Source organism: Scyliorhinus canicula, chromosome 24 (assembly GCF_902713615.1).
Source record: "Scyliorhinus canicula chromosome 24, sScyCan1.1, whole genome shotgun sequence".
Lineage (NCBI taxonomy): Eukaryota > Metazoa > Chordata > Chondrichthyes > Carcharhiniformes > Scyliorhinidae > Scyliorhinus > Scyliorhinus canicula.
This window is the reverse complement of record NC_052169.1, coordinates 4,083,948-4,104,347: the sequence shown is the minus strand read 5'-3', so window position 1 is coordinate 4,104,347 and position 20,400 is coordinate 4,083,948. Positions and strand designations below refer to the sequence as shown.

The following is a 20,400-nucleotide window of genomic DNA, read 5'->3' as shown; positions in this document are numbered from 1 at the left end:
AGAAAGTTGTTGTTGTACCCACCAGGAATCAGATCATGAAGAGAATGTGCAATGCTTTCACTCAGCCAGGAAGATATTTGACTTGTTTCGAGATGCAGTGTGTAAATGAATGTGGAGGAAGCCATTTTCATAGCTCCTCGTTACACCTATACCCATCAGTGTCAGGCAAGAAGCCGCTGTGTGCTGATTTCTTAATGTTCTGACAGTAGTAAATGAAGTGGATCAATAGTCACCAGCTTATAAAAATGTTAACAGGGTAATGCATTTATCCAACATACAGTACCTTGTTCGAGTGCCCTTTCCCTAGTGCATGTGTAGGGGCAGCGAGTGTCGGCAGTGAGGTCTGACCTAATTTCGCTTTCTGTCCTCACACTTTACTTTCTAAAGGGGTCACTAGGATGATATCATGAACAGAAATTCTAGTTCACAGTATTCTTTCCTGAACCCAATCCCTTTCTGTCACCCAGGAGCATCATCGTCAGGGACTGTCTGATCTTTACAACTGAAGTGCTACTAATAGATGTAGAAAGTAGAAAGAGAGTGCACTACAGTAAAATGAAGTTCAGAAGGAGTACAGACTGTAGCAGCACTGAGTACTATTCACTTACCGTCTCAATGTTCACTACATTTTTCTAGTAGCTGAGCTATGATCTGATTGAGCGTGATCATGTGGCATGTAATGTATGTCAGTAAGTCAGAGTGCAATGGAAAAGGTTTTCTCTTTGAACCTTTATCTATAAGAGTGGCACTGTGGCACAGTGGTTAGCACTGCTGCCTCACGGCACTAAGGATCCGGGTTCGATCCCGGCCCTGGGTCACTGTCTGTGTGGAGTTTGCACATTCTCCCCGTGACTACGTGGGTCTAACCCTCACAACCCAAAGATGTGCAGGTTAGGTGGATTGGCCATGCTAAAATTGGCCCATTAATTTGAAAAAAAAAATTGGGTATGCTAAATTTATGGAATAAAATAACCTTTATCTATATATTGCTTGGAAAGAGGCAGATCAGGCTCACTAATGACAGCAGCTTCTTACACTGAATCCAAGGATTATATCCAAAAGCACAGCCCGGAATTGGGAGCAGGCTCGGATATTAGGCATTTCCCTCACTAGCCAACAGAGGGCAATCTTCCACATGCTTACGCCACTAACAGCTAACTGGCGAACCTGGATTGCACCCAAGGACCTTCATGGGTACACCATGCAGTGCACTCTCTCGCCAAGACACTGCCTGGGAGTTTTAAAACAAACGTGCATTCATGCATACGGCTTAATCTGATGTGTGCTAACACCCATACAAAAATGGAGAATGATGTTTTCTCACCAGGGCTGGGTTTGGCACTTGGTGAGCGAGGATAGCTCGATATAGCGTTCATCTGTAACTCGGAGAATCCCGCAGTCCTTGCCGTGACAACGGTTTCAACCGACATTGGTATTGGATTTCCCGCTGTCCATGTCACACCCCTGCGGACGGGATAACGTTGGTGAAAGCGGTGCAGGGGGAGACCGATTCCTAGACTGGTGTTCACCTTGTGGCTGGCATGGATAGGAACCTGGCCTCTGGGTGTCAGCAGTGTTGACCAGTTTATTGTAGAAGGGTTGAGGATTCCCAGTTCTGCTGTACTATTCCTTTCGAAAGATGACAAAGGCCCAATGTATGCCAACTCTTCCATCTCCTGGAAGGGTCTGTATGAGCTTTGGTAAATCAATGACTAGAAAATTAAAGAAATATACAACATGAGTGGTTACACGACACAAACCCAACCCAACAGAAACTAAACCAACCAGAATATCTGTAGACATCCTATCCGACAGTATTTATTTGAACTATATTTGCTTGTTCTTATCTGATTCCCTTCACCATGTGCTGACTCAGACTGGTATACAGTTCAAGTTTGCTTGTTGAGATGGTTCGATGAGGGAACTGGGGGATAGGGCTGGAAAGTGGAGTTGATGTAAAAGATATCAGCCATGATCTTTTTGAATGATCGAACAATCTTGAGTGGCCGTATGGTCTGCCCCTGCTCCTATTTATGTTCTTATGTCTCGCCACTCTTGTCCGATTCCAAATTCATTGAGACAGTGAGATTATTTAAACATTATGAGGATCAAGGTGCAGCCAATGTGTGGACACAGGAGTAGGATAGATCTATCAAATCCAGCAAATGGGACAAGTGGCCTCCTTCTGTACTGGAAGGTTCTATTCTATGATTAATTCTAAGATAAAATGTACAGATAACTGTGCAAGGTAGTCCCTGAACAGGGTTCTAGTCTGTGCAGGCAAGTGGTGTAGTTTTCACTGGTTAAACTCCTCCCTATGTCTTGGCTCTTGCCAATCTGCAGCTGGGCCCTTTATCGGCTTAAAATCAGAGAATAGTTGCAGCACAGGAGGCCGGTCAGCCCATCGAACCCTGCAGTCTCCCTGCCAGAGCAATTTAGTTTGGGCACTCGCGGCCTGTCCAGAGGAGCAGGATTGGACCATTCGGCCACGCGAGCTTGTTCCATCATTCAAAAAGGTCATGGATGCTATCTTTTACATCAACTCCACTTCCCAGTCCTGTCCCCATATCCCTCAATTCCCTCATCTAACTATCTCAACAAGTACATCTTGAACTGGAGACCAGCCCGAGTCAGCACCTACATGGTGAAGAAAACAAGCAAATATAGTTAACATTTGTAAATATTACTGAGGATATAAGCAGTTTTTTTTGGTAGTCCTTTTCCCTTCAGGTATTAATTCAATTCACGTTTGAAAGCCACAATTAATCTACCTCTACCACACTCTCAGGCAGAGCAGTCCACATTTTAACCACTCGCTGCGCAAAGAGGTTTTTACTCAGGTTCCATTCGGCTTTTTGCACCAGCCTCTTTTAAAACTGTCTTTTTGGTCCTCCCACCAACGGGAATAGTTTTTCTCCAGCTGCTCTGTCTAGACTCCTTATCATTTTGAACACATCTATCAACTCTTTCAACATTTCCTTCTCTAAGGAGGACAAACCCAACGTCTCCAATCTATTGTAGGGTGTCCTTTAGAGGGAGAAAGGGTGAACCAAATTCTACAGCTATGTGGATTCTGCTAGTTGAGTTGGGAGACTCTGAAACATGGTGGTAGATTCCATTTGTGTCAGATAGCTAGCTGGCCAAATACAACCAGACTGTTCGATACTGCAATTGTACCACACAATCTGTTTATCCTTGTGATTTTACTTGCTTTACTTCACATTAGCTTTGGCTACTATTTCCAAGCTGCACTACTGACATGTTGACGGCCTAATGCTGACTAGTTTCAGTTATCTCCAGCTATTTCCACAGCGGTTCTCCTGATTATCCATCGTAACTGCGGCGGAGGATCATTGGAAATGGATGTTGTTTTCCCGCCTCGGCTGGGGGTTCCAAAGTTACAAAGGGCGATCAGGATAACCTGTGTCGCGACTTAGCCCCAGCATCTCTTCAGCACGTCCGAATTTATTCAGAAAAATTAGTCCAGACGGAGTTGACAGAGGAGAGCTAATTCATCTGTTCAGGAAATGTTAGAGCACCTCACAGCCAAACGAGTACATTTTTGTGAAGCTCATACATGTGGCCAAATGCAGTAGCCATAATGTGCACAGCAAAATATCACAAACAGCAATAGAGATAAATGCCAGATAATCTGTCTCGACGAAGGTTAATACTGGAAGACAGATCAAGCTACGGTAGTGCATTTTCTACATATTCATCTCTGACATGTTTTTCTAAGCTCTCCAGAATGTGCTGACTCTTGCAGGGATACAGTTCTACAAGTATTAGGCTGCCTCTAGTTTGTCTCTAACGTAAGCAGTATAAACCATTTGAATCTAGACATTGTGTATTGACCAGGCTGAGCATCACAGCAAAGTTCAACTCTCCTCTTGTTGACTTGCTTTGGACACTGATGAAGACCAGAAACCCTTGGCTTGGCTTTTGGCCTTGCCTGCCAACAGGTGCTGCTGAGGCCCATGGCACTGTCCCTGAGCAAATACCAGCTCAACATAGGCCGGTGACTGAAACGTGCAGATCTTCTGGTCTGTATATCGCACTGACTATAGTGCACTGAATCTCTGAAGGAGTAATAGTTTAAAATAATCAATCATTGTGTTACACCATTTGCCTCACTCCTCAGTCCTGTACCTGCTGAAGATCCTGCTGCTGTTACCTGCTCTAGTTCGTGTCCTCTGAGACTCCTGGGCAGACAAATCCATTCTGAAGCATCAGTTTAAATCGGCACGGTGGCACAGTGGTTAGCACAGCTGCCTCGCAGCACCAGGGACCCAGGTCCGATTCTGACCTTGCGTAACCGTCTGTGTGGAGTTTGCACAGTCTACCCATGACGGCGTGGGTTTCCTCCGGGTGCTCCGGTTTCCTCCCTCAGTCCAAAGGCGTGCAGGTTAGGTGGATTGGCCAGGCTAAATTGCCCTTGGTGTCCAAAAAGGTGAGGAAGGGTTATTGGGATAGGGTGGAAGTTTGGGCTTAAGTGGGTAGGTGCAGACTCGATGGGCCGAAAGGCCTCCGGCACTGTAGTTGGCGACCTCTGTCAGGTGCTTTAGATTGGGGCCGAAGCACACAGTCAGTTGACGCCAGTAGAGGGAGGTGTACCCTGCATCTAAACCAGGGGTGGGAAAACTACGGCCCGTGGGCCGCATGCGGCCCGACAATGGTTTTTATGCGGCCCGCCAATGAGGTGCCCGGAATAATAAGCCTTATTATTGTTTGTAACCTGGACTCCTATTGGTCCAACTAAGCCAACCAATAAGGCAGCCCCACTCATCCACCCCACTACGCGCGTTTTTATCGTTGACTCGGCTAGGCTGTGCTTCTGTCAGTGTTAAGGATCAGCACAAGCAACTTGACACCTGATTTCAACAAACTGTCAGATGCATCGTTCTCATTGACATTGTTCTGTTACTTTCTGAGTTACTTTGTTTTTCAAAGAAATGTGCTTTTTTTTCTTTAAAGACCTTTTATTTTGGCTATTTAAAATATTAATTATTTCACTTAATATACTATGCGGCCCTTTAAAATTGTGAATTTCTGAATGTGGCCCTTGCACGGAAAAGTTTGCCCACCCCTAATCTAAACGGTGCTGATGTAGGAGTGTTTGTTGCTGACACTGGACAGTCTGGAACAGAATTTCCATGCACTCACATTGCTGGCGTCAATCACCATAAAATTCACACCAAATACGATCTGTGGAATAGAGCGGTGCTAAAATGTGTTTTAGAACGAGTTTATGATTTTGTGAGAAATACTGAACTTTTACAAGTGACCAGGCGAATATAACTGAAATGCAACAAACACAGAAAGACTTTGGGCTCGATTCTCCGCAAATCTGGCGTGCCGTGAAGGCTGGCGTGAAACTGGCCGTGTTTCACACCAGCCTCGGAGCTCCGTCGCGGGACCCATTCTCTCTCTCTCTCTCTCCCCCCCCCCCCCCCCCCCCGGGCGGGGCTAGTATCGGGGCCGGGGGAATCACGGCGACGTGGAGTTAGCGAACGTCGCTAACTCCGCCCGCCAAGAGTCACGGTGGCTGACGCGCACAATGACGTCAGCCGCGCATGCGCGGGTTGGACGGCTCCAACCCGCGCATGTGCAGACGACGTCATCACGCAGACGCGTCAAACCCGCACATGCGCGGGCCGCCATGCCCCTCAGCCGCCCCGTGGACTGATCCTGCGGGGCGGTGGAAGAACAAATAGTGCGCAGGTATCGGACCCGCTGCCCGCGATCGGTGCCCACCAATCGGAGGCCCATGCCACCCGGCCATGCCTCTCAGTGCCATGGTTGTCCGGGACGGGCACTTTATGGCCATTTTCACAAACGCTGAAAGCAGGTGTGATCGCGGCCGTGAAAACGTATTCGGCCCATCGGCCTGCGGAGAATCGCTGTTCGCCGTAAAAAACGGCAAGCAGCGATTCGTGTCGGGGGGCGGCCGGAGGGGGGGGGGGGGGGGAAGGCCGTGAAAATTGTCGGGAAGGCCCTCCCGCTATTCTCCGACCCGTCGTGGGCAGCGGAGAATCGCGCCCTTTGTTCCCATTTCCAGGAACGTGCATGATGTAGGATTCAAGGAATGTAAAATAAGTGAATTTTTAACTAAATAAAGGGAAGGAGTGGGTGTCAGAAGGCAGGATGAATAATGTTTGACCTTCTCCCCATTATATTTCAATTATTTTAAAATTAAATTTAGAATACCCAATTAGTTTTTTCCAATTAAGGGGCAATTGAGCGTGGCCAATCCACCTAACCTGCACAGCTTCCCGTACCAGCCTCCCCGGGCAGACGCCGGATTGTGGCGACTAGGGGCTCTTCACAGTAACTTCATTGAAGCCTTATCGTGGCAATAAGCGATTTTCATTTCATTTCATCTTTGGGCTGTGGGGGCGAAACCCACGCAGACACGGGGAGAATGTGCAAACTCCACACGGACAGTGACCCAGACCCCGGATCGAACCTGGGACCTCGACGCCGTGAGGCAGCAATGCTAACCATTTCAATTATTAATCAGAACCGTCAGTGCCAAATTTCACCACTTGCGTACAGAAGACGACCATCTAGAACTAGCACAAGATATTGTTAATATTCTGGGGCAATGCTAAGGGTTTTATAATTAGCTTTAAATCTCTGGTCCAGGAAGCATTTGTGACAAGTTAGCCAGAATTTGCACTTTCAACAGTGGCCCAATGGGCAACATGATTGCCTCAAGAGTTAGAAGATTGTGGGTTCAAGCACCAGTCCACTGAAAATCTAGGTTGACAAAATGTAGACTGACACTCTTGGTGTTACACTGTTGGAGGCTCAGGATAAAACACTGAACTGAGGGGCACCTGTCCGCGCACTCAGGTGGACATGAAAGACCTCACATCATGATCTTTTGAACAGTGGAGCTCCCTCAGTGAACATTTGTTCTATAACAGCAGTAACTTCTTAAAAAGCACAGGGGTGAATTGTTCATTTATCTCATTGCTGTTTGTGGGAGCTTGCTGGGTGCAAATTGGCTGCTGCGTTTTCTACTTTGAGACAGTGACTACACTTTGAAAGTATTTCCTTGGTCGTGAGAACCTTTGGCGCTTGAAGGTCATGAAAAGACAAGTTTGTGTGCTCTTTGTTTAGCCAATGGCAGAAAGTGTGTTCGTAATCACTCAGTGAGGACGGGATCTGGCTTATCCCTGATGCACTCGCGACTAAATTAGATGCTACTTAAACAGAGATCATTTTCACCAAACTTATCCTGCAGAAATCTTACAAGACAAGGTTTGCCATGCCTCCCAATGTCCGTCTCAGTTGGCTTCAGTAGGGGGAGGGGGGGGGGGGCGGTGTAGAGCTGAATGGGCTGTAAAACTAATGTTGCACCCAATTCTATCGGTAGCACAGCAGACAGATTAACTTAAAAATTGCTCGCCTTGTTGTCTAGGTTCACACATGAAGAATGGTCCCTCGGGTGTAATGCAGGGAGCTAACATTCCCTGTGTATATTACAACAAACATTAAATAAGTTATTTTCAAATTTTGTGCAGTGGTGGGTAGATTCCCCTGCTAAAAAATGCAGGAATGGGCACCTCACATACTTAATCCTGCACCACGCCCCCCTGAATTTCTAGCCTGAAATTCCTGGTGGGCAAGACCACCCCCCTTCCCTCCCACCACCACCACCCTCCCCATCACCACTACCACCACCTCCACCCTCCCCCCCCCCCCCCCCACCAGCACCATCACCACCCACCAACCCCCCCCCCCCCCCCACCATCACCACCACCACAAGAGTGCAAGGTTGAAGGATTACCAATTAATTCTTTCACACTGTGCAACTCACTTTATTCTGGCTAGTAGCATATGGAGCCGCAGTTTGAACACTGCAGTTAACACCCGGAGTGTTTTGCAATATGCGATAAACCTGCTCGATAACACCCAGGGCTCGGAGGAGGTTCTCCCGCTGCAGTAGCCCACTGAGTCGCTGCAGCTCCTCCTCTTCAATAATATCCAATGGTTTCATGATGTCTATGGTCTCCTGTAAGTGTGCAACAACAACAAAAAAAAGAGAAAATTTCTTTTAGAAAAGGCCAAACGGGAAACTAAGTTCTGGAATTTATTTGGAGGAAGGATTTTGATAGCCATCAGACTTACAGCCATTAATGGGTGGGTCAGAAGGTGTTCAGATGCTAATTTCAGTCACTGACCTTGTCCTCTGGGAAGCTGTGTTCAGCGGGAGGGGCAGTAAAATCAGTTTCACTATCAGTGAGAGAAGAAGAATCTGCCGGATCCTTGTTTTGTTTTTACAATTGCCATTCAGTGTGTCCTGCTGGGAAGCTTCTGCATGGACTTTGAGTAAAGGCCAAGCTTGGCAAGGATTTCCGACGTTCTCAAAGCTCACTTAATTAAGAATGACCACGCAGCGTTTGAAAGGTCTTCCGACGCTTGTGGAACTGCACGCTAATGCAAGGAAGCAGCTACTGGATGGAGGGGAGTGAGTTCAAATCCAGCACCAACTTGCTATTATGTGGGCAGCATGGTAGCACAGTGGTTAGTACTGTTGCTTCACAGCGCTAGGGGTCCCAGTTTCAATTCCTGGCTTGGGTCACTGTGTGGAGTCTGCACGTTCTCCCCGTGTCTGTGTGGGTTTCCTCCGGGTGCTCCGGTTTCCTCCCACAAGTCCTGAAAGATGTGCTGTTAGGCGAATTGGCCATTCTGAATTCTCCCTCTGTGTACCCGAACAGGGGCCGGAATGTGGCGACTCGGGGATTTTCACAGTAACTTCATTGCGGTGTAAGCCTACTTGTGACAATAAAGATTATTATTATACCCCTTTATCAGAACAGTAAAGATCTCAAGGTACGTTGTGTGGAACTGTTCACTAAAGCTCGATCAAAGAGATAGCCTTTAGGGAATTTTTATTTTAAAAAGGTGGAGAGAGAAAGTAGTAAGGGGACTAAGATCTTCGGGTAAGGGTTCCACTGTTAGTAGAGGAAATTAAGAAATGCACAGGGAACCAGAATTGAAGGGTCAAAGAACATTGGCCTGAAATTTAAAAACAGTAGTAGCATTGGGCGTGGTCATAGAGAAATTTGTTAATTATTTTTATTCCAGTGTTTTCATCGGTAGGAAACCAGTTTAAGTTGGGACGGACATGGAAACTGGAGTCACTGTGGACAGGATATGAGGGTTGAGGGTAGAATTTTGGATGAGTTTGAGCCAAAGACAAGGACAAAATGGTGATACAACTAACTAGGACAAACCTCAGTGATCACGAATCACCCCCCTGACTAAGACTAGGTTGCCTGAACCCACTGACTGGAATGTTATTCCATTGACATTCTTAGCTTCTTCCGAAAATAAATTTTGTCTAACAGAATTATCGTGAGTTGATCAGTTTGTGTGCTCTTGTGAAGGGTAAATATCTACAGGGATTAGTTGAGCTGAATGAGCGGTTTCTGTATTGTAATTGCTATATGGTTCTGTTATCAAATATGACATGATGAAATTAGGTTTTATTTTATACTGATTTACTTCCCATTTCAATACCAATTCATGGCAGCCCTCTGACACATCCTACAAGCATCTATTCTAGGTGAGGATACTCTACTACACAAGATAGCACAGCAAAGGTCCTCTCAGGAACCAGAACAAGCACAATTTTCTTCTGTCATCTATACTAAAGTCATATGCACCTCCCTTACTGCCATGCAAATTGAGGTCAGTTCAGGCAAGAGGTGAAGCCCCAATAATTTCCTTGCCAATGCTGCTCAGAATCAATATGACTTTCACTTTCATCCACTGAGCAATTACAGCGGACTAGCTTTCAAGTGACCCCCATGTCAACAAGGAAGACTCACATTTCTACATGGAAATGATTCCCGTTTGGTTATTTTGTCTGATTAAAGATACATTGGGGGAATTTTCCAGACACCCCCGTGGCGTGTTTCTTGGTGGCGAATCTCGCTCAACAATTGGAAAAAGCCAAAAACTCAGGGCTGGTTTAGCTCAGTGGGCTGGACAGCTGGTTTGTGATGCAGGACAAGGCCAGCAGCGCGGGTTCAATTCCTGTACCAGCTGAGAATTCTGAATTCTCCCTCTGTGTACCTGGACAGGTGCCAGAATGTGGTGATTAGGGGCTTTTCACAGTAACTTCATTACAGTGTTAATGTAAGCCTACTTGTGACAATAAAACATTATTATAAAGTAGCCGTCTATCATCACCCTCTGTCTCCTTGCGCTAAGCCAATTATGAATTCACCTATCAAGTTACCCTGTATCCCATGTGCTTTTGCCTTTTTGCCTTCTTTATAAATCTCCCACGTGAGACCTTGTCAAAGGCTTTGCTGAAATTCATGTAAATTACATCAACTGCACTACATTCATCTACACACTTGGTTACATGCTCAAAAAATGCAGTCAGGGCAGCACGGTCACGCAGTGGTTAGCACTGCTGCCTCACGGCATCGAGGTCCCAGGTTCACTCCCGGCTCTGGGTCACTGTCCGTGTGGAGTTTGCACATTCTCCCCATGTCTGCGTGGGTTTCGCCCCCACAACCCAAAGATGTGCAGGTTAGGTGGATTGGCCATGCTAAATTGCCCCTTAATTGGAAAAAAATGAATTGGGCACTCTAAATTTATAAAGAAAAAAAAATGCAGTCAAATTTGTTAGGCATGACCTCCCTCTGACAAAGCCATGCTGACAATTCCTGATCAACCTTTGCCTCTCCAAGTGGAGATAGATTCTCTCCTTCAGAACCTTCTCCAGTAGTTTCCCCATCACTAATGTGAGACTCACCTGGTCTGTAGTTCCCTGGCTTATCGCTACAACCTTTCTTAAATAGTGGGACCACATTAACTGTTCTCCAGTCCTCTGGCACCTCCCCCTTGGCCAGAGAGGAATTATAAATTTGGGTCAGAGCCCCTGCAATTTCCTCCCTCGCCTCCCACAGCATCCTGGGACGTGATTCATCCAGACCTGGAGACTTGTCCACTTTTAAGCCTGCCAATACTTCCGATACCTTGTCACTCCCTATGACAAATTGCTCAAGAACCTCACAATCTCTCTCCCGAGTTCCATAACTACCTCCTCATTTTCTTGGGTGAGACAGATGTGAATTATTCATTCAACAACCTACCAATGTCCTCTGGCTCCACCCACAGACTTCCCCCTTGGTCCCTAATAGGCCCTACTCTTTCCCAGGTTATCCTCTTCGATATACTTACAGAATATCTCGGCATTTTTCCTACTTTTACCAGCCAGAACTTTCTCATATCCTCTCTTTGGTCTCCTGATTGATTTCTTAAACTCCATCCTGTACTTTCTGTACTCCATTAATGTGTCTGCAGACTTGCCCCTTATTCTTGTTAAAAGCCTCTCTTTTCCTTCTCATCGTCTCCTGAATGTCTCTGGTCATCGATGGTTCTCCTATTACCCTAGAGGGAACATATTGGTCCTGGACCCTCCCCATTTGATCTTTGAACCCCCCCCCCCCCCCCCACTGCTCTTCTGTAGATTTCATCACAAGTAACAAGTTCCCGTACTGGCCTCCCCGAACAAGCGCCGGAAGGTGGCAACTAGGGGCTTTTCACAGTAACTTCATTGAAGCCTACTTGTGACAATAAGCGATTATTATTATTATTATTATTATTAATAACTCTTTCCTGTCTACCTTGGCCAGATCCTGCCTTATTTTGTTAAGATTGATTCTACCCCAATCAAAAACCTCTTTTTGCAACTTGTCTATTTCTTTGTCCGCAACAAATTTGAATTGAACCACGTTGTAGTCACTTATCACTAAAACGCTCCCCCACCACCACCTGTTTGGCTTCATTTCCCAGAATTAGGTCCAGCACTCCACCATCCCTTGTTGGATCCTCTACATATTGAGCTCAAAGGTTCTCCTGTACACATTTTAAGAACTCTACTCCATCCAAGCCCTTAACATGATGGCTGTCTCAATTAATTTTGGGAAAGTTGAAATCACCTAATATTAGAATATTAATATTCTATTGAATAAGCCCTCTTATTAAAACAATAAATTCAGAAACAATATTCAGACAGAGTACCAAATCACTCCCATTGCTGCATCTAGCCTGTTTCTGAATTTTCTGACGTTTTGATTGATGCAAAGACCATTTAAAACATAATTAGTAACTTACTGCATTCTTTTTTAACACGTTTATTGATTTAGGCATAGAATATATGCATTTCAACTAATCAGATTCGAAAGACAGATCCTGAAAAGTCATTCGACAGAGGTGAATGGGATAGCCACTCATTGGCAACAACTGTTCTGTGACCTACAACAGAATTAAAGAGGTATCATTTAACATCTTTCACTGGACAACTTTGGAAAAATTTGTACACGCCAAGGTGAGAGGATTAATGGCTTACAGGGCTCCTATTTTGAACACATAATGGCAGCAACAAGAATCCTCGGTCAGGGGGCACACAATTACATGCAGAAGTAGGTTCTGTCTATTCCCAGTGTCTCACCTTTCCAGCCATCCTCTTTGAGTGAGATTGTCAATTTAGTGGCAAACTCCAGGAACCAAAAGAATGCTCAGACCCCTTTGATATCAGATCCTTACAGCCATCAGACTGGAAGATTCCCCTCCTGGCTGGATTTCATAGAATCATAGAACTTAACAATGCAGAAGGAGGCCATTCGGTCCATCAAGTCTGCACCGGTCCTTGGAAAGAGCACCCTCCCTAAACACACAACTCCACCCTATCCTAGTAACCCAGTAACCCCACCAAAGCTTTTTGGTCACTATGGGCAATTTATCATGGCCAATCCACCTCACCTGCACATCTTTGGACTGTGGGAGGAAACCGGAGCACCTGGAGGAAACCCATGCAGATATGGGGAGAACGTGCAGACTCCGCATGGACAGTGATCCAAGCCGGGAATCGAACCTGGGACCCTGGAGCTGTGAAGCAACAGTGCTAAACACTGCTACTGTGCTGCCGCCCTGAAACACAAATTCCAGTGGAAACAGACAATCAGCTCACCCACTGCACCCTCCAATCGGACTGGTCTTACCAAAGATGGTAGATATTTATCAAAGTCACTACAAGTTGCTATCAATTTACCTACCCTCTTGAACAATTGTACGACAGGCTAAATTCTTATTTAAGAAACTAAGGAAGTAAGATTAGACCCCCCCCCCCCCCCCCCCCCCCCACCCCGCCAACATTGATCACAGATTAGAAGTGGGAGAAGGATCAACTGACAGATGGCCAATAGGATCGGACTCAAGAGTACAGCAGTCGCCAAACTGCAGTCACATGCTGTAGTGATCTCCTCCCAACACAATCCTATTAGTTACCAATACCCACTTATTTGTTCCGTATCAATTTTGTGGATCTAGATTATGGAAGACCACTATGTTTTACTTGCGTGAGTTGCCTTGTTGGTGGGTAACTCTAGGATCAGAATAATAAGATCTGTTGGTACCATCAATTGCAAATTAATGGGGACATGGATTTAAGTTGTGTGTGGGAGTGTTAGACCCCCCATGTGCTCAAAGAGACTCATAGGGACGAAGCTTAGATCTTCCTACCCTTGGAGTAAATGCAAGACTTGATGATTGATTAGCAACCCATTCAATCTCCGCTCTCTTAAGGAGTTAGCTGGGTTCAGTTGCATTTGTGGGGGAGCCATTACAATTGGCCCCGAGTACCACAAGGTAAGGAAAGGGAAAAAAACACTATCAAGGGGTCCTGCTCTGTTGAAATCTCTATTGTGGGTCGTTGGCTTCTTATGGGGTGTTTTTTCCCGTTTCCAATTTCCCTTAGTTATTTACCCCTCCTACCCTTTTTCTTCGGGTGCTTGGGGGGGTTTTTTGGTTCTTTTTTTTCTTTTCGGGTTATGGTTATCTGCGGTTATTTATACTGTTTGATGGAGGGTGATGGTTGGGCACGCGGTTAGTTGATAGTTAGTTAATTATTTTGTTATTTAAGTATGTAGTTAAGTATTTATGTATTTAGTTGCCATTGGGTATTTGTATTTATAGCGTTAAGTTGGGGAGACGGGACGGGGGGGAGCGGGTTGATTATGCGGGTCTGTCTCGGGGGTTTTAAGGGGATCTTTCACGGGCGCAGATGGGGTGAACCGGGAGGAGTCGGAATGTGGCAGGAGCAGCCGGGTCAGCGGAGACCAGCTGACTCTCGGGAGTACGATGTGGGGTACATCGCGGCTAGGAGGGGTCCTAGCCAGGGGGGGGGGGGGGGGGGGAAGGGGAGGGGACTGGGGGGGGACACCGGGTTGCTGCTAGAAAGACCAGGGACGAGAAGGGGAGAGCCGGGGGGGGTGGGGGGGGGGGGGGGCCATCGCTATGGGAAGCGGGTCAGAAAAGAAGGGATGACCCGGGGCGAGCAAGGGACAAGACATGGCTAATCGACAGGGAGTAGGGACGGGTCGCTCTGCGACCCGATTGATCACGTGGAACGTAAGGGGGCTGAATGGGCCGGTCAAAAGATCAAGGGTCTTCTCACACCTGAAGGGACTGAAGGCTGATGTAGCAATGCTGCAGGAGACTCATTTGAGGGTAGCAGATCAGGTCCGCCTGAGAAGGGGGTGGGTGGGACAGGTGTTCCACTCAGGCTTGGATATCAAGAACCGGGGGGTGGCGATTTTGGTGGGAAAGAGAGTGTCGTTTGTGGCGGCAGAGGTGGTGGCAGACAAGGAGGGCAGGTACGTGATGGTGAGGGGTAGGCTGCAGGGAGAGAGTGTGGTACTGGTAAATGTGTATGCCCCGAACTGGGACGACGCGGGTTTTATGAGGCGCCTGCTGGGCCTCATCCCGGGACTGGAGGCAGGGGGCCTGATCATGGGAGGGGACTTTAATACGGTGTTAGACCCTGGGCTGGATAGATCGAGTTCCAGGACGAATAGGAGGCCGGCAGCGGCAGAGGTGTTAAGGGGGTTCATGGAGCAGATGGGAGGGGTAGACCCATGGAGATTTGGTAGGCCTAGGGCGAGGGAGTATTCTTTTTTCTCCCACGTCCACAGAGTGTACTCTAGGATCGATTTTTTCGTATTGAACAGGGGGCTGATACCGAGAGTGCAGGACACGGAGTACTCGGCCATTGCGATATCGGACCATGCACCACATTGGGTGGACGTGGACATGGGGGAGGCGCGGGACCAACGCCCGTTGTGGCGCCTGGATGTAGGGCTGTTGGCGGACGAAGAGGTGTGCAGAAGGGTGAGAACGGGCATTGAGAACTATCTGGGTACGAATGACACAGGTGAGGTGCAGGTGGGGACGGTCTGGGAGGCCTTGAAAGCAGTGATTAGAGGAGAGCTGATCTCCATAAGGGCACACAGAGAGAGGAAGGAGAGGCAGGAAAGGGAGAGGCTGGTGGGGGAGCTCCTAGAAGTAGATAGGAAATATGCGGCGGCGCCAGAGGAGGGGCTATTAAGGGAGCGGCGTAGCTTGCAGGCCAGGTTCGACCTACTGACCACTAGGAAGGCGGAAATGCAGTGGAGAAGGGCGCAGGGTGCGGCGTATGAGTACGGGGAAAAGGCGAGCAGGATGCTGGCACACCAGCTTCGTAAGCGAGATGCAGCCAGAGAGATTGGGGGAGTGAGAGAGAGGGGTGGGGATGTAGTGCAGAAGGGGCAAGAGGTGAATAGGGTCTTTAGGGACTTCTATAGGGAATTGTATAGGTCTGAACCGCCGAAGAGGAGAGGGGGAATGAAGAACTTTCTCGACAAATTGGGGTTCCCAAAGGTACAGGAGGAGCTGGTGGAAGGGTTGGGGGCGCCGATAGAGCTGCAGGAGCTAATTAAAGGGATAGGCCAGATGCAGGCGGGGAAGGCGCCGGGGCCGGATGGGTTCCCGGTGGAGTTTTACAGGAAATTTGTGGACTTGGTGGGTCCAGTGCTGGTGCGAGCCTTCAATGAGGCGCGCGAGGGGGGGGTTCTGCCTCCAACAATGTCGCAGGCCCTGATCTCCTTGATTTTGAAGCGGGACAAGGACCCGGTCCAGTGCGGGTCCTACAGGCCTATCTCCCTCTTAAATGTAGATGCCAAGCTGTTAGCAAAGGTCCTGGCAACCAGGATAGAGGACTGTGTGCCAGGGGTAGTCCATGAAGACCAGACGGGGTTCGTGAAGGGACGCCAACTTAACACAAATGTTCGGAGATTGTTAAATGTGATTATGATGCCAGCAGTGGAAGGGGAGGCGGAGATAGTGGTAGCGCTGGACGCGGAGAAGGCATTTGACAGGGTGGAGTGGGAATACTTGTGGGAGACGTTGGAAAGGTTTGGGTTTGGGGAGGGATTTATCAAGTGGGTAAAACTGCTCTATTCAGCTCCGATGGCAAGTGTGGTAACAAACGGGAGGAGGTCAGAATATTTTGGGCTCCATCGAGGTACCAGGCAGGGATGTCCCCTATCTCCCTTACTCTTTGCATTAGCGATTGAGCCGTTGGCGATGGCACTGAGGGGTTCAGGGGGGTGGAGAGGACTGACAAGGGGGGGGGAGGAACATCGGGTCTCGCTCTATGCGGATGATTTGTTGTTGTATGTGGCAGACCCGGAGGGGGGAATGCCGGAGGTAATGGGGATACTAGCGGAGTTCGGGGACTTTTCGGGATATAAATTAAATCTGGGGAAAAGTGAGGTCTTTGTAATACACCCGGGAGACCAAGGGGAGGGAATTGGGAGGCTCCCCTTCAAAAGAGCAGTTAAAAGTTTTAGGTATTTGGGGGTGCAGGTGGCAAAGAACTGGGGGACCCTACACAAGTTGAACTTTTCCAGACTGGTGGAGCAGATGGAGGAGGAGTTTAAGAGGTGGGACATGGTGCCGCTGTCGCTAGCAGGGAGGGTGCAGTCAGTTAAAATGACGGTCCTCCCGAGGTTCTTGTTTTTGTTCCAGTGTCTGCCCATCTTCCTCCCCAGGGCCTTTTTCAAGAAGGTAACGAGTAGTATCATGGGGTATGTGTGGGCACATGGCACCCCGAGAGTTAGAAGGGTCTTTTTGGAGCGGAGTAGGGATAGTGGAGGGCTGGCGTTACCCAACCTTTCAGGATATTACTGGGCGGCAAATACATCGATGGTACGAAAGTGGATGATGGAAGGGGAGGGGGCAGCCTGGAAGCGCATGGAGAGGGCGTCCTGCGGCAACATAAGCTTAGGGGCACTGGTAACGGCACCATGGCCGCTCCCTCCCACGAGGTATACCACGAGCCCGGTGGTGGCGGCCACCCTCAAGATCTGGGGGCAGTGGAGGCGACACAGGGGGGAAGTGGGAGGTCTGATAGGGGCACCACTAAGAGGGAACCACAGATTTGCGCCGGGAAACACAGGAGGGGGATTCCAGAGCTGGCAGAGGGCGGGTATTAGACAACTGAGGGACTTGTTTATAGAGGGGAGGTTTGCGAGCCTGGGAGAGCTGGAGGAGAAATTTGGGCTCCCCCCGGGGAACACGTTCAGGTACCTCCAAGTGAAGGCATTTGCCAGACGACAGGTAGCGGGGTTCCCCGCGCTCCCCGACAGGGGGGTGAGTGATAGGGTGCTATCAGGGGTCTGGGTCGGGGAGGGGAAGATCTCGGACATCTATAAGATTATGCAGGAGGTGGAGGAGGTACCAGTAGAGGAGCTGAAAGATAAGTGGGAGTTAGAGCTGGGGGAACAGATAGAGGACGGGACATGGGCAGACGCCCTGGAGAGGGTTAACTCGTCGTCGTCATGTGCGCGACTAAGTCTCATTCAATTTAAGGTACTGCATAGAGCCCACATGACGGGGACAAGGATGAGTCGGTTTTTCGGGGGTGAAGACAGGTGTATTAGATGTTCGGGAAGCCCTGCGAATCATGCACATATGTTTTGGGCATGTCCGGCACTGGAGGAGTTCTGGAAGGGGGTGGCAGGGACGGTGTCGAGAGTGGTGGGGTCCAGGGTCAAGCCAGGATGGGGACTTGCGATCTTCGGGGTTGGGGTGGAACCGGGGGTACAGGAGGCGAGGGAGGCTGGAATATTAGCCTTTGCGTCCTTGGTGGCTCGGAGGAGGATCCTGATTCAGTGGAGGGACGAAAGGCCTCCGAGTGTTAACACCTGGTTAAACGACATGGCAAACTTTATCCAATTGGAAAGGATCAAATTCGCCCTGAGAGGGTCGGTGCAGGGGTTTTCCAGGCGATGGCAACCCTTCCTAGACCTCTTGGATCAGAGATAGAAACTGAGGCCATGACAGCAGCAACCCGGGAGGGGAGGGGAGGGCGGGAGGGGGGGAGGGGGGGGGGGGGGGAGGGGGGAAAACGACGAAGGAAGTACGGTAGCGGCGGTGGCACGGGCAAGGCCTGCCCGAGGACGCTGCTAGAAATGATAAGTTGGTCTGACTGTCGGTTCGCCGGCGGGGGGGGGGGGGGGGGGGGGGGATGCGCGGGTAGGGGGGGGGGATTCTTTTTCTATTTCTTGTTAAGTAGGGGGGTTTGACTTTGTGTTGTTATAATTTAAATGTAAATGTAGGGGGGGTTAAAATGTTTGTATTTTGAAAAATTCAATAAAAATTATTTAAAAAAAAAAAAAAAAAAAAAAAAAAAAAGGGGTCCTGCTCTTGATTGGTATCCGAAGACTGCAGCTGAAAAGTGAATAGGGGTAATTTTGCTGTGACAAGCCACCATCTTCCCGATCTGCATCCCTTCCACGTCAATGTGAGAGAGTGGCAGGTGGGGCAACGAGCCAAATCCCTTACCCAAATGCTTAATAAGACCTTCAATTTCCAAACAACACAGGTGTCATCAAATCCATGGGACCAGCAGAATGATTATGGAGCATATTGTAGAGCCACAGAGGCGGAGGTCAGATGCTAGGGGCGACTGGACTTGGGGGAGATAAAGTAACAATAACAGACATCACCTGATGAGTAAGGCAAACCTGCATTTACGCAGCATCTTTCATCATCCCGGGACATCCCAAAGCACTTTCCAGCTAATCTAATACTTTTGAAGTGTAGTCACTGTTGTAATGTAGGAAATGCAGCAGCCAATTTGTGCATATTAAGCTCCTACCAACAGCAATGTGATAATGACCCAATTATCTGTTGTTTGGTGATGAGAACTTCCCTGTTCTTCTACAAAACAGTGTCAGGTGATGAGTTGTGTCCAGTTGAGAGACAGAGCTGGTCCAATGTCTCATTTGAAGGATGTCACGTCCGACATGACGGCACTTGCTCAGTATGCACTGGAGAGTCAGCCTGGATTTTGTGCTCAAATATTAAGGACTTGAACCCACCACCTTCTTACTCAAGGGTGAAAGTATTACCCACCGAGGACAGCAGCTGGTGCATGGTGACTTGGGAGACGGCGGGGTAGAAACAAATGGAGAGCCAGCAATGCAAGGGTCAGCACTTCGAATGACCTGTTCATCCCCTCCTCTGGATAGTTGGCCATGTTGCTCTGCATCAACAGACCTCTTTACCTTGATATTGAAATCATTCAGCCAACTTTTATATCAATGATATGGTGACAATTCAGACCCAGAAGATTCTGTAAAGCCACATGGCCAAATGTGTTGAATTAAATTCCCAAAACAATAATTGCCTTTTATTCATTAATCACTCAACTGTCAACCATGTGTCTTTCTTATAAGAAGATTTCCTAATTCTACTCCTCCTGTGAGGTGAGCAACGCTGGTGGAAGGCTACTGGTTGCCACTATTCACCCAGGCAGCCTTGGGATGCTTGTGGTTGGTGACTTCATGGTGGTTAAGCTCCTGAGGTCCCAAGTGCTAACACCAAGCTGGTTGCCTGTGCCCCAGCAAACTCTCTGGCAGCATGGCTGACTGAAAGCATAATAAAGGAGCGCATGCGCAGATATTCTGGGAGAAGGCAACATGTACTGCGTCCATCGCACTTCAGACACTTTCTGCAATTTCAGACACTCTTTTTTAAAATAAATTTAGAGTACCCAATTATTTTTTTCCAATTAAGGGGCAATTTAGTGTGGCCAATCCACCTACCCTGCACATTTTTGGGTTGTGGGGGCGAAACCCATGCAGACATGGGGAGAATGTGCAAACTCCACACGGACAGTGACCCAGAGCAGGGATCGAACCTGGGACCTCGGCGCCGTGAGGCAGCAATGCTAACCACTGCGCCACCGTGCTGCCCCCGATTTCAGACACTCTCTGCGATTTCAGACACTCTCTGCGGTGGGGGGAATGATCACTTCCACTGTATGCAGTAGGGCAGACTGCATAGAGTTAATGACTCCTTGAAAGCCCCTCTCTATTCAGCCCATCAATCCTTGCAAACGGATCTCTCTCTCTCCAAGTGGGGGGGTTGGCGGCTGCACAACAGCTACTCAGCTCAGGAGGGAAATCATGCTAACTGGGTGTACCATTCCTGAGGTGGTCAATGTAACTGGGTGTACCATTCCTGAGGTGGTCAATGTAGAGTTTG

The 20,400-nt window shown here is 48.3% G+C and overlaps 1 protein-coding gene across 7 annotated transcripts in view; it reads right to left on the bottom strand.

Moving 5' to 3' along the window:
- Window positions 1-20,400, bottom strand: part of LOC119956830 (tubulin polyglutamylase TTLL13-like) — a 61,609-nt gene that overhangs the window by 4,144 nt on the left and 37,065 nt on the right. For 6 of the 7 annotated variants that reach the window (XM_038784300.1, XM_038784304.1, XM_038784307.1 and 3 more), the window contains 2 exons: window positions 7,826-8,020; window positions 1,325-1,712 (listed from right to left, as the gene is read on the bottom strand). In XM_038784300.1, the coding sequence (XP_038640228.1) occupies window positions 1,325-1,712; window positions 7,826-8,020 (583 nt within the window). The remainder of the gene's footprint in view (window positions 1-1,324; window positions 1,713-7,825; window positions 8,021-20,400) is intronic. The other variant, XM_038784302.1, reaches the window with a different exon arrangement.